We start from the raw sequence: 15,338 nt of genomic DNA, 5'->3' as shown, positions 1-15,338 counted from the left end.
GGCAGATCAACCACATGGCTAGAGGGGCACGCCTTGGATTCTGCAAATTATACGAGGCAGCCTACCACTCCATATTGGAAACGCTGAAAATGACTCCTACGTCTGTATTGGCTTCTGGAATGGATAAAAGGCACTAGACTGGGCCGTACATTCGGTCTACAGTACTCATTCAAGCAGCCTTTTACTTGCAAAAGTTCTTGAATCGTCCTTCAATACTACACGCCGTCGAGAATGTCCGGTTTGTCCGCTGCACCCAGTCTATCGACCAGGGAATTCATATATTTACTTCATCACGTCTTCCTGCCCCCCCAATTGCCACAGGAAGATGATTATAACGCTACACATGAAAGTGCTCTGCTCGATAGCGTTATTGATGCCCTTGCTCTGTTTCAGGATTATAGTCATGGGCAGGAGAGAGAAGTTGTTGACAGTGTCAAAGTGATGCTCACTCGTTTGAGAGTGACGCGCGATTGTCATGGGGACGTGAATCACGTCGAGCTTCGAAAGGCTTTAGAAGAATTGGACAATGCAGGTATGGCCAGCTATAACCTAGCTGACATCCGGAATGTTAACTGACAACGTGTTGTGTAGGAGGTGCTCTACCTGTGCATGTTCGTTGCCAGAATGCTGCGGTTCTAATGACCAGGCACAGCGATTCAATACATGTCGAGACGTTTGAACTATCGCCTCGGAACGAAGCCGTCAACACCACATTGGGTCGACTACAACGCCAATTTCCTGGGCCAACTTTTGCTTTGGATCGAGCCATCTTCAACGAGCCAAATATGCAAACTACCATTGCGCACGCCCTGGAGAGCATGAGCCGTCAGCCTGCCCCGGGAACCAAGCCAAAAGTGAAGAAGGCGCAGCAGGAGCACGACGAGAATCGGGATACAACCAATCCGATGCTGGTTACAGAGTTGTTCACGACATTCCTGCGCCCACAATGCAGAACTGTGAACAGCTTGCAGGTCTGTAAGAACACAAGGGAAGAAGTCCTGTGGCTCAACAGTCTGCAACCTTGGAGACGGTCCGCCCTCTGGCTCCAGATTCGAGTTACGATCCAATTGGTCATGCGGAGGCTCTGCCAGCGCAAAGAGATCTCAGCTGACCTGTATAAAGAATTCATGATCTTTTACATGAGTTCCATTCTCCGCCGCTGTCCCAGGGGCATAAGCAGTGAGCGCCGGTATATCATGAGTTCTAAAATCGTGCGCCGGTTACGAAAGGTTGATTTGGCGGATGATCATGCTTGGCTTCCGTTTGTCCAGTGTTCCCTTCAACAAGCGAATGACGTCCTCGAAGAAAGATGGAGCAGCATCATCGCCCGTAACGCCTGCCGACCTGACATGTCTTCCTTGGCCCGACTCAACTTTAACGATGACACGAATTGCTCACTGCCCATTCTTGATGAGTGGCTGCAGAGCATCAGAACCCGCCAAGACGCCTCAGTGCCGCCAGATGCCCACCCACAGGCTGGATTTTTAGAATTTGAGCCTGCAGAGCTCCCATCGCTCTTCCGATTGACGGACCCCGACTATCACATCTACAATCTTGCTGCTTTCGAAGCGTGGGTTGAATTGAATCTTCAATCCTGGACTGAGACACATATTGGCTATGAAGACACCTGCGAACGGCTAAGCAGATTAGTCAATGCCTATTATAGTATTGCATCCAAATCGTACGCCTCTAATCCCGAGGCATTGTCAGCCATGCTTCTCACCATCCTGGAGCTCTGGATAGCTTGCGACAAATCCGCCGTCCATATTCATCCGCTGCTTCGCCAGTATAAGACTTGTATTCCGATCCATCTATTCCAGTCTCTCCTGCTACCTCGGCAACCCCAGCTTACCCGGTTGGCACACGCGGAAAGCTACATGCGTCAACGTCACCAGGGCGTCCAGTACAGAGGTTCCAATATCCTAACCGACTTTGGAACCCCTTCCTCCTTTTCCGTGCGCTACTTCAAGCAGTCCGCTGAACACCAACGTTTACTTGCCACCATTGAACAAAGAGCGGAATCCGAGAAGGCTGCCAAGATCGTGGAGCTGCACCGAAAGCATCAGCAGTACAGGGACTTATGTGCTCGGCGTGATGAGATTGAATGCACTTACTACGATGAGATAGTCGATAACCGGTTCCGCTTTACAGAGCGTCGTCATAGCCACTCGTGCCAGAGATGCCGGCTGGACCGCGCTGCGAAAGAGATTACAATTGGTGTTCATGAATGGCCTTTGTCTTCCAATCCCTTGGAAGCAGAATCTACGGTCTTCGAGTTGAAACTGCCCCGACCATTTGCCTACTGGCGAGATCTCACTGCCTTCATTTTGCTTGACGTTTTGGGAATCATGTACGCTTCGAAAGAAACGCCGAGAGCTGAGTACCGACCAGGCAGCTACAGTGGCCTCTCCATGTTCTTTACCGCGGTCGTGGATTCCCCAAGGATTGGCCTTCTTTCCCAAGTTAAACCCCACAAAGGAACTCACAGGCGAAAGAACCACATTATCAATGTATCCGAGAGCGACGTTTGTCTTGCGAACGGTTTGCGTTTCAAATACTTCGACAATGCCCGCCACTGCTTCACTGACAACCTGGTCCAAACACATACGATGGCAACGGCATGCACGTACAAGTTACCGCTATCCAGCTCATCTCTGCAGCCGTTTCTCTTCCGCCCAGCAGAGACACCTGACGGCCCGTCACCCAATACGGTCATTGCATCGCAACATACCTGCCCCGAGGACATGTCACTGGGGGAGTATAAGGCGCTCTGCTCGATGCCATTAGGCTTCCATATCCAGTGGCAGAACATCCTGCGGCAGCTCGCCGCACCTTCCGTGGTCTTCAATAAGGTCGAAACGTGCCTTTTTACCCTGCAGATCATGCACCAGGCAGGGCCGCCATCACTCATGGATCCGATCCTGCGCGAAGGCCATCATGTTCTGAACGATGATTCGTTTGTAGCGCCTTTACTGCGAGAGATCCAGAAGACAGCGGCGGCAATCGAACAAAACTGGCAATCCGCAGAGGAGCTGAGCGTGTTGATCGCTCTCACCCAGAAAGTGTTGGCCTGCTCCCCATCGGTCCACATTCAGAACGAATGCATAGAGCAGCTGGATGGCCTCCGGCAGATTTCATTCAACTGGGTGATGACTGTTGGGGAGAAGGCCAGTGCTACGGACAGCAATGATCACAGGAACAATCTGATTGCCTCCGCCGCTTATCTCGCGTTGATGTGCGTCGGCACGTTTGATTGCGAGAACAGCCACTTGGAGCGAATGCTCTGGAACGATGTGGATGCCTCCATTTTCATCCAATGCAGTATGATCATTCATGACCGAAAAGGCCTTCTAAATAGGGTATCCAGCTGTTTACTGCCAATTCTCTACTATCGATGGCAGAACATAGCTTTTCGGGGACACCGCATTCTGGCCCACAACATTGTCCATGGCCGCACGACCGCTCTCGACCGAGCGATCCAGCAGACTTGGGCCGCGTATCGACCGGGATCTCCCTGGACAGCAGCCTCGAGTGGCACTCAATGTGGCCTGCACGCCCAGATGATGGGTGAATTCGGTGGTACCAGCGGCATCGTGGTGTACGTTAACCTTCTCACGGGTCAGCTGCTCATCAATGGTCGTCCCCTGGCGCGGTTGCCCTCGGAGTTCGAGCGCCATAAAACATATCAATCCCTGTTTGGGCATTCCTTGGTGGAAGTGATGCCTAGCGATCTTTCCGGCTTGGAATACTCCGCCCAGAGACTGCATATGGGCCAGACGATCTACCTGGGAAAACAGACCGTCCCCGAGCAGAGTGGATTCGATCTACGCATTCGAGCCGTGGAGGGGAGTAGAGTCTGGGAATTCGTATCCCCGAGGCTTCTCGCGGCTGCTTTACCGGATGCCTTCGTGGAGGGATACGCCCATTGGTACGAGACCAATTGCGAGTATATCGAGTTTCGTCCTGTTAATGACCCATGGAAGCCATCACCGGCCTCTCACTGGCGATTGCAGCGCACCCGGCTGGGAAATCACTGGCAGCTCACTCAGGGGAATGTTTCGTTAATTAGTATGGGGAGCGAGACAGCGAGAGCCTTGTTTGATGTCTTTCAACCCATCGAAAAGGCCTCCAAGCTGCACTGCAAACTCCACCACGAATCGGACATGCTGGAGATCGAGATTCCCCGCCTGCGGCTGGGCTTTAATCTGCGATCGGGTCAACCGTCAATTGAGTCTCGCCAGTACCGCGGAATGGTCGTCGATCCTGATCAGTCGGTGGGCACTCTGATCGGCCTGCGGAACAAGCTCGTTTTGCTGGACCGAAAAACTCATCATCGGAGGGTTCTGATCCCGGAAGGTCAGATAACATGGGAGCAAGACGGTGGCCACGTCACCGTCAAGGTGGGTTGGCAGGCAGCAACCAGCGTGCATGTGTATCTCATAAACGGTGACATCGGCTGCTTGACGGACAATGGGACTCTGCAGAGTAAACTGGTACTGTGCTATCTGCATGCAGTCACGTCATTCTGCATCCCTGACCCCTTGACCAAGCACACAGGGACCGAACAGTCTCTGTCTATCCTTCGCTCAGCATCGATGCGGTCGTTCAATCAACTACAGCCGGACAATATCTCGATTCTAGAAAAGCTTGCGCATCTCACACCACAGAGGAGATATTACCCTGCCGACGAGCGTGTAATGCAGACTGTTCAATGGGATCCCATCCTAGGTTATTTGGCTCAACATAACGAATTCCACGGCCAGGTAGCTGCGATACTTGGTCAACATCATCGGATGAGAATATTCAATGCGGCTTCACCGGGGACGGAGCCATCGCTACCTGCATTGAATGCAGACCTCCTGCAGCGGGATCGCATTCGCTCCTCGATCTTCCGGATCTCAGGTTTCGGCGCTGAAGACCACACGGACGCAGATGACCGTCTGTATGAAGGACTGGGCCGGGAATACCAGTCAGAACGCTGTTCGCGCGTATTCACTCTCTGCAGGATTCTCTACGAAGATATTCCCTCTGCCGAGGACGTCACGCTTGACTCCTTGGCTGCACGTCTTTGGAGGTTTCTTACGCAGTCCAGCACAGTGCACGGAGTCAGTGCTTCGATCGACGCAACGCGGATCAAGTACGATGCGATGTGGCTCACGGAGACCGGCGAGTTTGTTTCCCGTCAGTGGTGCAGTATCCATTGGCTTCTCTGCTCGGAGACGGCTCGCCCAAACAGGTATGCGGTAATGCTGTGGTTGTCGACGTTGGCATTCTCCAGGAAGATAGACATGATTGTCTTGCACGTTCTTGCTGCGTTGTACATTGTACCCGGTATGGCCTCGATGACCTTACCAGCACAGGGTTTATACCGGCCACAAGAAGGTTTCGAATTGGACATCACCGAACTGAAGACTCGGATCCATCCAGCAAGCCGGAGCGTGACTCCCGAAGATGGCCTCTCTCCCAGACCAGCGGAGTCGTATAGCACATTTCATGCGCGCGTGGCGAAGCTGAGAAAGACCAGGCGGAAACAGGCACTCGGTCATTTCATAGCCGGCCTAGAGAGACAGTGGCCGACCCGATATCCCTCACATCCCCTATCTGATGAACAGCCGCCATTCGCAGATTATTTCGACACACAAAAAGCGATGGAAGTGTCAAAGGCAGCAATGTCAACTTGGTTCGATAACCGAGAGCTGAGGCAGTATCTTGATAGGATTGCAGCCGTTTACGCCGCCCAAGCGATCCAACCCATCACCATCCCACCATGTCTCTGCCGGTGCTGGGAACGCCCCCCAGACCGACGGCGTGCTTTCATCTCCGTGGATGACATAGTGGACGGGTCTCTTGGTCCACCACCGGCGATGGAAATGGAACCGCCCACTCTACCACCTTGGTCGGGCAGTGGCACTACTCCTGACCAAAATCTACATCTCTCAAGCCTGGTCGATGCCCTAGGATCACAAGCGCGATCTCAATTCCAAAAGCAGTACATTGAGAGACTGCGGGCCAGTATGGCATCCTTGCAGGGTATCCAGCATATGGATCATCGCTTGCCCGATGACAACGTTCTTGAGACCGTCATATCCGATCATTTCCATCGCTGCCAAGAGCACCATGAGAAGATCAGCCGTGCAATCATGTCGAGGATGATGCTTTCCGATACGACGACAGGAGAGGTCCGTCCCGGATCACACACGAAGCGCAATATCCTGGGAACATTTGCCAATATCCACGTCTGGCCGAGGGTATCATCATCACAGCTTCTTCTCCATCAGCTGACACGCAAACGCTGGAATCACCTGCCTGAGCCCTGGAAGGAATGCTTGGTCGCGTATGGATGTTCCATCACGGCCCTCCAGCGGGCGAAGAGGCTCGTCAACGTGATGGGTCATCGCATGGATCTAGCCCGCGAACTGCAGAACCCCGGTCACACGAACTGGAACCCAATGGATTTCCCCGAGTCATTGCTGCTGGAGATCGAGAGTGGGGTGTTGATTCGGGACGTCCAGGAACAGATCGCGCGACGCATGCGAAATGCGCAGCCCGGACAGAATGTCGTCATGCAACTGAATATGGGCGAGGGCAAGTCTTCCGTCATCGTTCCCATCGTGGCAGCCGCGCTCGCAGACCGTTCATGCCTAGTTCGCATCATTGTCCCTAAGCCCCAGTCGCGGCAGATGTTTCAGATGCTCGTTTCAAAGTTGGGGGGCCTTCTAGGGCGGCGGGTGTATCATCTCCCCGTGTCACGCTCGTTGCGGATCGGGGAACCGGAGGCGGAAGAGATCGAATGGATGTGCCACGACTGCATGGCGGAGGGCGGAGTGCTCCTCGTTCAGCCCGAGCACCTCTTATCCCTGAAGCTGATGTGTCTCGAGTGCTTCATCACAGGGAAAGAGGCGGTTGGTGTACGTCTTCTGAGAATCCTGGATTTCTTCAGGACCTCCTCGCGAGACGTGGTGGATGAAAGCGATGAGAACTTCAGTGTGAAGTTCGAGCTGATCTACACGATGGGGGCCCAGCGTCCGTTGGAGCTCAGTCCCCAGAGGTGGACTTTAATCCAAGAGATGCTCGGCCTGGTGAGGCAGTATGCTCACGTTATCAAGATGCAGTTCCCGCGGTCAATTGAGGTGGAGGAGCCGCATCCAGGAAGTTTCCCCAGGATACGCTTGCTCCGAGCGGATGCCGTACATCAGCTGTTTGAACGAATTGCGGATCATATCTTCCACCACGGCATTGACAAACTGCCGATCTCAAGGCAGCCAGAAGCACAACGACGCGCGGCTATCGCTTATTGCCTTAACCCTGACCCGTCAGAACCGGAGATTGCTGCAGTGGAAAACCCAGATGCGTCTGGCTTAGGGGCCGACAGCACGAGGGATCCTCTCCTACTACTCCGGGGTCTGCTGGCTGGCAACGTTCTGGCATTCTGCCTGGGACAAAGACGCTGGAGAGTCAACTACGGACTTGATCACTCCCGGCAACCTCCTACAAGGCTGGCGGTTCCGTATCGTGCCAAGGATAATCCGGCACCACGGGCGGAATTCAGTCACCCCGATGTTGTCATTGTGCTGACATGCCTGAGCTATTACTATGAGGGACTCGGCGACGAGGACCTGTTTCGAGCATTCGACCATCTGGTCGGATCGGATCAAGCTGACGCGGAGTATCAGATATGGGTCGATGATGCCCCGACTCTGCCCCCGGCTTATCGTCAATTAGTGGGCGTCAATCTCCAGGACCGGCTCCAATGCGTGGAATGCATTTTCCCCTGTCTTCGGTTCGCGAAGGGAGCCATCGATTACTTCCTGGCTCATATGATATTCGCCAAAGGCCTAAGGGAGTTTCCGAGTAAATTATCTTCGTCCGGATGGGATATCGGTGAGGTCAAGTGCCATCCCACCGTCGGCTTCAGCGGGACCAACGATTCCCGGGTCACCCTTCCACTCAGTGTGGAGCAGCTGGATCTACCTGACCAGAACCACACCAATGCGTTAGTTCTCGAATATCTCCTCCGACCAGAGACTGGCATTGCTCTGATTCCGACCCGAGATGACCTGTCCAAGTCCGATGCGCAGGTCCTTCTAGATATGGTGGCGGAACTGAGTTCACCCGTACGCGTGATTCTGGACGTGGGAGCTCGGATATTAGAGCTGAGTAACCTGGATGTTGCGAAGACCTGGTTGGAGATGGTCCGTGATGATGGTCGAACGCAGGCTGTGGTCTTTATCAACGACGACGACGATATTGCCGTGGTAGATCGGACTGGACTCGTCGAACCGCTGCAGACGTCACCTTTCCAACGACACCTCGATCAATGCCTTGTGTTCCTTGACGAAGCACACACGAGAGGGATTGATCTGCAGCTACCCCTGAATTACCGGGCGGCGGTGACGCTGGGACCGAATATCACGAAAGACAAGCTGGTTCAAGGTGAGGGAGCCCCGATGGAACGGTCCAATGCACGTCTCACTAACAGCTATTCACAGCCTGCATGAGGATGAGGAAATTAGGCAAAGGACAATCGGTCGTGTTTTGCATACCGGAAGAGATCAAGTTCAAGATTCTGACTCTCTGTGGGAGGACCCACGAATCTGATCTTACCGTAGCAGACGTGCTCCGCTGGGCAATTTCGGAAACCTGGGACGATATGCAACGCAGCATACCTTTGTGGGCCGTGCAGGGAAACCGATATCAGGCCCAGGCCCGTCAGTGGCGGGTGTTGCGACAGGACGGGCAAACCTCGATATCAACATCTCAGGCAGAGGGTTTTCTGGAACCGGAATCCCAGTCGCTTGAACAGCGGTATAGTCCCGGTGGTAATCATGGCCTTTCTCTTTCCTCCCAATGCCCGGACGATGCGGACGCGCGGCGCATACTGGACCGATGCCGGGAGTTTGCAACTGTGAAGCTCTCGGCAGCGCAACTCCAGGAAGAGCAGGAGCGAGAGCTAGCCCCAGAAATTGAGCAGGAACGACAAGTTCAACGTCCGGCTCCTGCCGAACCGGAACCGCATTCTGTGCATCCTGATATACTCTCGTTCGTGACCACTGGACACCTGGATGCATCATCCGACGCCGTGAAACCAGCGTTTATGGTGTTGAAAGATACATCGGCGGCGAGATACCTGGATGTGGCCCAGTTCCCATCGGAGCTCCTTGTCACCGTTGATTTTGCGAGAACAGTCCGACTGCCTGGATCATCTGCCCGGGATAGTTATCAGCGTGCGGTGGAATGGGTCCTGATGAGCCCCGGCCATCCCTCCAAGGACGGAACGCCCGTAGGGCACATGGTGATCATCAGCCCATATGAAGCGGACAAGCTTCATGCGGACATTCGCGGGTCTAGCGCAGTAACGCTGCATCTATATGCACCTCGGCAGAACCAGAGTTCGTACCCTATCGATAAGCTCGATCTGTACACGATTCCGAGACATTTAAGCACAACGCCCCTGCGAGTCCCGGAGAGCCTACGCATTCAACTGAACCTCTTTGCGGGCCAGCTCTATATTTCGTCGTACCACGAGTATCGTGAGATATGCCGCTTCCTGGGGGTTGCGTCTACTGCCGCACCAGAGGGCTTGGTTGTCGCCGCGGATGGGTTCATCGTGGAGAATCAACAACAGGCAGGAGCCAAGTTCACCCAAAGCCCCCTCAGGTTTCTCAAGGTGTTCATGTCACAGATACGGAAGGACGGGCAGGAAATTGACAAGACCCACCTTGGGAAGATCCTAGACGGAAAACTATTACTCATGGCGGACTTCCAAGATTTCAATGGCAGAGCTCGGACCATGCAGCTGAGCCTTCGAAATGCCCGATGAGATGTCTCGAGCGAACAGGATGATGGGACGGTAGGAAATGCGTTTTGATGCCGGAATAGTCTTCTTTGTGTTTCGGGTGACTGGCGCTTGGCTTCAGGCTGGACCTGATCAACTTTCTTTCAATATAGTAATGTAGTTCTAGATTCCTCTTATCATAGAGGTTTTGAATGGCAATACTGTCAAGTTCCTTCCCGATATTACATCCATTTTATTCCCTTGTTATAAGCCTATTCATAAGGCCTTTCAAAGATCCTATCTCACTTTGCACTTAGCTAGACTGCAATAGCAATGTAGAGAGATTGGTAGCTAGAGCCCAACAAATAATAATACAACAATACTTCTCAGTAGTGGGGTTCACGATGTAGGACATGTGGCCAATCACCAGCACTGGGGGAATTAACCCAACGCCCACGGTTATATATATTGATGGAGTTTCGTACAGAAAACCCCAAGGAACCTTCCGATCAGCGCCAGGCGCAACCCATTGAAACCCGCCAGCAGGTGACTCCTAACAAGAATCACGATTGACTTGCGCCATACGGTTTTTGAGATCCTAGATATTAGTTGTAGAGGGGTGGGGAATAGGAGGGCGGGGCGTAGAGATAGTCGAGGCGATGGAGAATCTCATATTTACATATAATGAGGTGGAAATGGGACGGACAATGGCAGCAGTATGGAACATTCCTTGCGCGCTTCAACAGGAAGGTCGGTCAAAGGAAGTAGCCAAACAAAAGCAAGAAAATGTAATGTAGACTTCTCAATGCCTCCAATCATAATATTTCGAATTTTGGTTCACGTCATGCTGTTTAAGTGGGCGAGTCCGGGTAAAGGCCTCGCCTGTTGAATGAGAATGGAATGACTTCCTTGTTGGTTAACTTATTAGGCATTATATTTACAGAGTGGGATGCTTCATATATATATATATCCATTTCCCATCCCTGCTGCACGATTCAACTACCGTGATATTCAATAGTTATGGTCTACAGAACCTCAAGCGTCCTGCTCACCAATTTATTCGCCAATGCCAAGATGAGAAAATAAGGTGTGAAGCCACGAGCGCCAGGTCTGCCCTTCTGCTTTACCTACCAGAATTCCGCCTCACCGGCATCTACTCATGCTAAATTCTCTACATTAGATAGGCCTATGAAGGCGCTCATAAAACCGCTAAACTCAGAGAATGGAGACCCAGGTACTATATAGTAGGAAGATATTTAAGGGGGAAAAAAGAAAAAAAACTATATCTTATAAGCCAGTCACTCTATATAGAGGGCCCCAATTTATAGACTACTATTAAAATAGTGAGTCTTGATCCAAGCTTTCATTTCCTGTAGTTAATAAAAAGTAAATAGCTGGATCTATCTATATATTTCCATCTATTAAGAATCTATCAGTGAAAGGAAATGGGATAAATCATATTTAACATATTATACATATTGTTTATAATAATATATAGATATTCTCTGCAGGCTGGCCCTACCAAAATATATTATAGACTTTATTTATAGTTAGTATCCAGCGATATTATACACCTTCTATTGTATGTTTTTGTCTTTTTATTTTGTTCTCTATTCCACCTTCATATTGCGATGTGGACTTCCCCATGATTGTTATATGCCCGTTGAGCAGTCAGCATCTCGCGTTGATAAAGTAAGGTAATCTTGCTTCGAGAAATGCCATCGAAACTGCTCCCGCCGTGGATTCTGTGCAAAGTCCAAGACAAAGGTCATTTTTGCTCTGCAGAACAATCGAACGTCAATCCTCCGGGAACTTGTTCGATTTGAAATAATGGTGTGCATGTGCCTGCCCTGATTTGTTCCGAAAATAGAGCTCCCTATCCAGTCGGACCATGATTGACGCGAGGTGAGCACTTCCATCTCCCGCATCCTCCTCAGAGCAGCGCTGGACTCCTTCGGCGGAAATATCATTCTGAACAAATCCGTACCTCGTATTTTGCGCGCAGAAACAGTTACCAGGACATCTTTATTGTGAAGAGGCCTAGCTCCGTGCTCAATCATCATCAAGACAGCCTCATACTAGACCCTCTTTAACCTCTCACGTGCCGACTCCGCGTGTTCGAAACAGGATAAGAGGAACAACTCCCACACCGTCTGCTTGTCGTACAGATAGATCAGCTGGTTCGGATTCGCACCTCGCTCCAAGAGTAGCTGTACCATTGCAGCACTAACGCTTATGTCTTCTTTCTGGGAATGAAAGGAGAGAGCTAACGGCGTTTTTCTCTTTGGGCGAAGGACATAGTCTAAAAGTGGTCTTTCACGTTTCTTGTCGATTAGACTGGGATCCTCATCAAGTTTGGCCCGAACATATTGCACCAGACGCGATTGAATGGCGAGGGCTAGGGAATTGCCGTTGCCCCCTTCTGTCAACTTCTGTAGAGATCCACTGGCCGGTGGGTCTCTAGCATGGGTTCAGTGGTTTTTCTTTGGCAAGCAGAGAAACGACACGATCGAGTCCATCGAGCAATTCGACCTGAGCGGGCCCGCCGCGTTCTCCGCCTCATGTGAATAGTAGAGTATCTCGTCCACCAGCTGGATGATATGATTGACGTTCGCTCGAATCTCATTCTGAACGGAAAATCGTTTCAACAATACAAGATCAGATGAAAAACTAGTTTCATACTTGATCATCGTTTCACATGATAGAGTTGATTCGGTAGCTGAGATCTCTGGATGTGAGACACTCTCTCTGAACCCGCCCGATCGGGAAATGCCGCGGCATCCAGGGCTTTCGGATGACTCACATATTCCGATCTTCCTAACATCCCCACAATATTATCAACAAATCTTTGATAGAACGGACCCTAAGCGATAATGTCTCAAAGTAGATCCTTCTCCGCAGATACTGAGCTATTTTACGCTCTTATATGGTATCAGTAACCGCTCGTTAGAGTAAATCATCCCAGAGAGCTTGTTAGGCGCCGACACTTTCCCAATGTCCTCAACGTACGACGTTCTCGTCACTGGCTCAGCCGGTCATCTGGGTACGGCTTTAATGCTTAGCCTGCCTTTGATGGGCTACAAGCCTTTCGGCATCGACATTCTTCCCTCTCCAACCACGACAGTCGTGGGCTCTGTCTGCGATCGCACCTTCATTGCATCTATTCTCCGCAACAACCCTATCAAACATGTTCTTCACACGGCAACATTGCATAAGCCGCATATTTGCAGCCATAACAAGGAAGACTTCATCTCAACCAACGTTACGGGCACTCTAGTCCTTCTTGAAGAATCTGCCAAGTTCAAAGATAGGATCGGGAGCTTCATCTTCTTCAGCACAACCAGCGCTTTCGGTAGGGCCTTGAACCCGAAGCCCGGCTTCCCTGCCGCTTGGATCGATGAGTCGGTCGTACCCGAACCGAAGAATATCTACGGCGTGACAAAGGTCGCAGCCGAGGATATGTGCGCGCTAGTACAGAAGGAAAGTGGTATGCCCGTTCTCGTTCTTCGAACAAGTCGCTTTTTCCCAGAGGAAGACGATGATGAAGACCGTCGTATGGCCATGAGCGATGAGAACTTGAAGGTGCTGGAACTAGCGTACCGCAGATGCGATATTGAAGATATTGTCAGCGCGTCTGTTTGCTCCATGAGAAAGGCCAGGGATATCCGCTGGGGGAAGTATATCATAAGCGCTCCGCCGCCTTTTAGCAACGATAGAAGCACGCTCGAGAATTTGGATCGGAGTCCTGCTGAGGTGATTGCGAAAGCTTTCCCTGAAGTGGATGGAATTTTTGAGAAGAGAGGGTGGAAGCATCTTGCGAGGATCGATCGAGTCTATGATTCTAGCAAGGCTGTGAAAGAGCTAGGGTGGGATCCGAAATATACATTTGGTAAATCGTTGGAGAGGCTGGCGCGTGGCGAGCCGTGGAGGAGTGAGCTGACTACTCGGGTGGGCAAGAAGGGTTATCACGCTGTAAGTACTGGGGTGTATACCAAGAGATGAGGGGAGTTATCTACAATAGGCAGAAGCAACTTCCCTACTTTTCGCCTCTAAGCTCAGTTAGAGATGTACTATGATTCTATGTCGATTAGACACGACGACGCATGAACTATACGAGGAGACTGAGAAAACAGCGGAGCACATCTAGCCAACCAAAAGCTTCCAAAGCGGCACTTTTGGAAGTACAATGTCGTTGTCTTAGCCGTGAGGCCATATAACCTCATCTATTTACATTTGTCGTTTTCGATCCTGTTCCCTGATTAATGATAGTCCATGCCAACCAACACGATCTAGACCATCCAAATCAGAAAGCACATGATCAAATAGACCCCAGCAATTGGACAAATTTCTGATGGACAGCCAAATGGCAGATGAACGTGGAAGTGGGATGTGAGGGGTCAATTAAGGTTTGTCAGCCTGCCAACTCAGCACTTGCGCGCTAGTGGAGATGGATGGCCAACTCCCCGAACTCCTGCTTATCTCCGCAACTTCTGTGTCGCCAGTCTCTCTGGTTGCTTCAGTATGCATCCGTAAATTATTCTGAGCATGTAAGGATATCATATGAATGAACTCTCCTGGACTGTTTTGTTGTATCCCACATACCACGCCTTAGGCCCCGACTCCGCAAGCCATTAGACAATGTAGGATTGGCGGAGGCATGAGGCTCTCTGTGCAGCCGAAAGGGCCGTGATTGTGAAATCGGGGTGGCTGCTGTTGTGACAGAAAGTCAGGACTCCAGTCTGACTAGCAGTGCACAAGACGCGACTCCAACTCTTTCCACAGACCAGTGTTTCATGAATCTGACAAGCTCATTCCAGGGTTCGTCTTAGATGTACGTCTTGGGGCCACATTAGCAGACTCTGATTGCCCACTTCCAAATAAAGCATGTGTAGACGCCCTTCTCTATTGTTGTCCCTGCATCATATGGACCAAATACGAGATACATGCAGTAATCTTGCTAGTGGCTCATGATCAACTAGAGAGTGTAGACTGTTTATGCAGTGAGATTGCGTGATTGAGTTTAGTAGGCCCCGGATAACGTCAGATAAAGCGCAGACCAACCAAACACCGTACCTCGTGAGTGAACTAGCTGGAAGGCGGGATTACTCTGGTCCTGTAGAATATCTTGTTCGAATAACAGCTCAGATGACCTTCAATACGCGCGATGTAGCCACGAGGAAAGATAGTGGCGGGGACGACAGAAGCAAAGACAGATATTCATATTACCAGTCAAATCTGTATGCGAGAACATCGACAGAAAGCGTGGGCAGCTCAGGACATAGCAGAACCGCGGCTATCAATCTTACCACCATCAGAAACGTGGCTGAGATGATGACCATAAGATTCGGCGAAAGTTTTGTTATCGGATATCGCGGGATCCTTGGAAGGGGACAGTGCACAGACTGGCAGAAGCAGGGCGAAAATAGATATATATCATTTCCCAGAACTGGATAAGGAGTAAGCTGACTATATGTACGGTAGTAATGCTAAGCTACGATCGGCAGTCAATCATGCAGAGATAAGCAGTGTTGCAGGATGAGGATGTTTCAGGCGTCCCGCTTAC

At 51.1% G+C, this 15,338-nt stretch overlaps 2 protein-coding genes across 2 annotated transcripts; both read left to right on the top strand.

Annotated features, from left to right (window-relative positions):
* Window positions 1-231: 231 nt before the first annotated feature.
* On the top strand, window positions 232-9,820 carry ASPBRDRAFT_128786 (uncharacterized protein; the record flags this gene model as incomplete). The annotated part of the gene is made up of 3 exons (XM_067618090.1): window positions 232-532; window positions 592-8,433; window positions 8,490-9,820. The coding sequence occupies 3 exons, from the start codon at window positions 232-234 to the stop codon at window positions 9,818-9,820; spliced, it is 9,474 nt and encodes a 3,157-aa protein (XP_067477675.1).
* Window positions 9,821-12,632: 2,812 nt separating this feature from the next.
* ASPBRDRAFT_44583 (NAD-dependent epimerase/dehydratase family protein) lies at window positions 12,633-14,013 on the top strand. Its single transcript, XM_067625232.1, has one exon. The coding sequence runs from the start codon at window positions 12,770-12,772 to the stop codon at window positions 13,775-13,777; it is 1,008 nt and encodes a 335-aa protein (XP_067477674.1). The 5' UTR covers window positions 12,633-12,769; the 3' UTR covers window positions 13,778-14,013.
* The last annotated feature ends 1,325 nt before the right edge of the window (window positions 14,014-15,338 follow it).

Source organism: Aspergillus brasiliensis, assembly GCF_001889945.1.
Source record: "Aspergillus brasiliensis CBS 101740 unplaced genomic scaffold ASPBRscaffold_8, whole genome shotgun sequence".
NCBI classification, from domain to species: domain Eukaryota; kingdom Fungi; phylum Ascomycota; class Eurotiomycetes; order Eurotiales; family Aspergillaceae; genus Aspergillus; species Aspergillus brasiliensis.
Note: the sequence above shows the minus strand (reverse complement) of the source record. Positions and strands in the feature narration are given on the sequence as shown.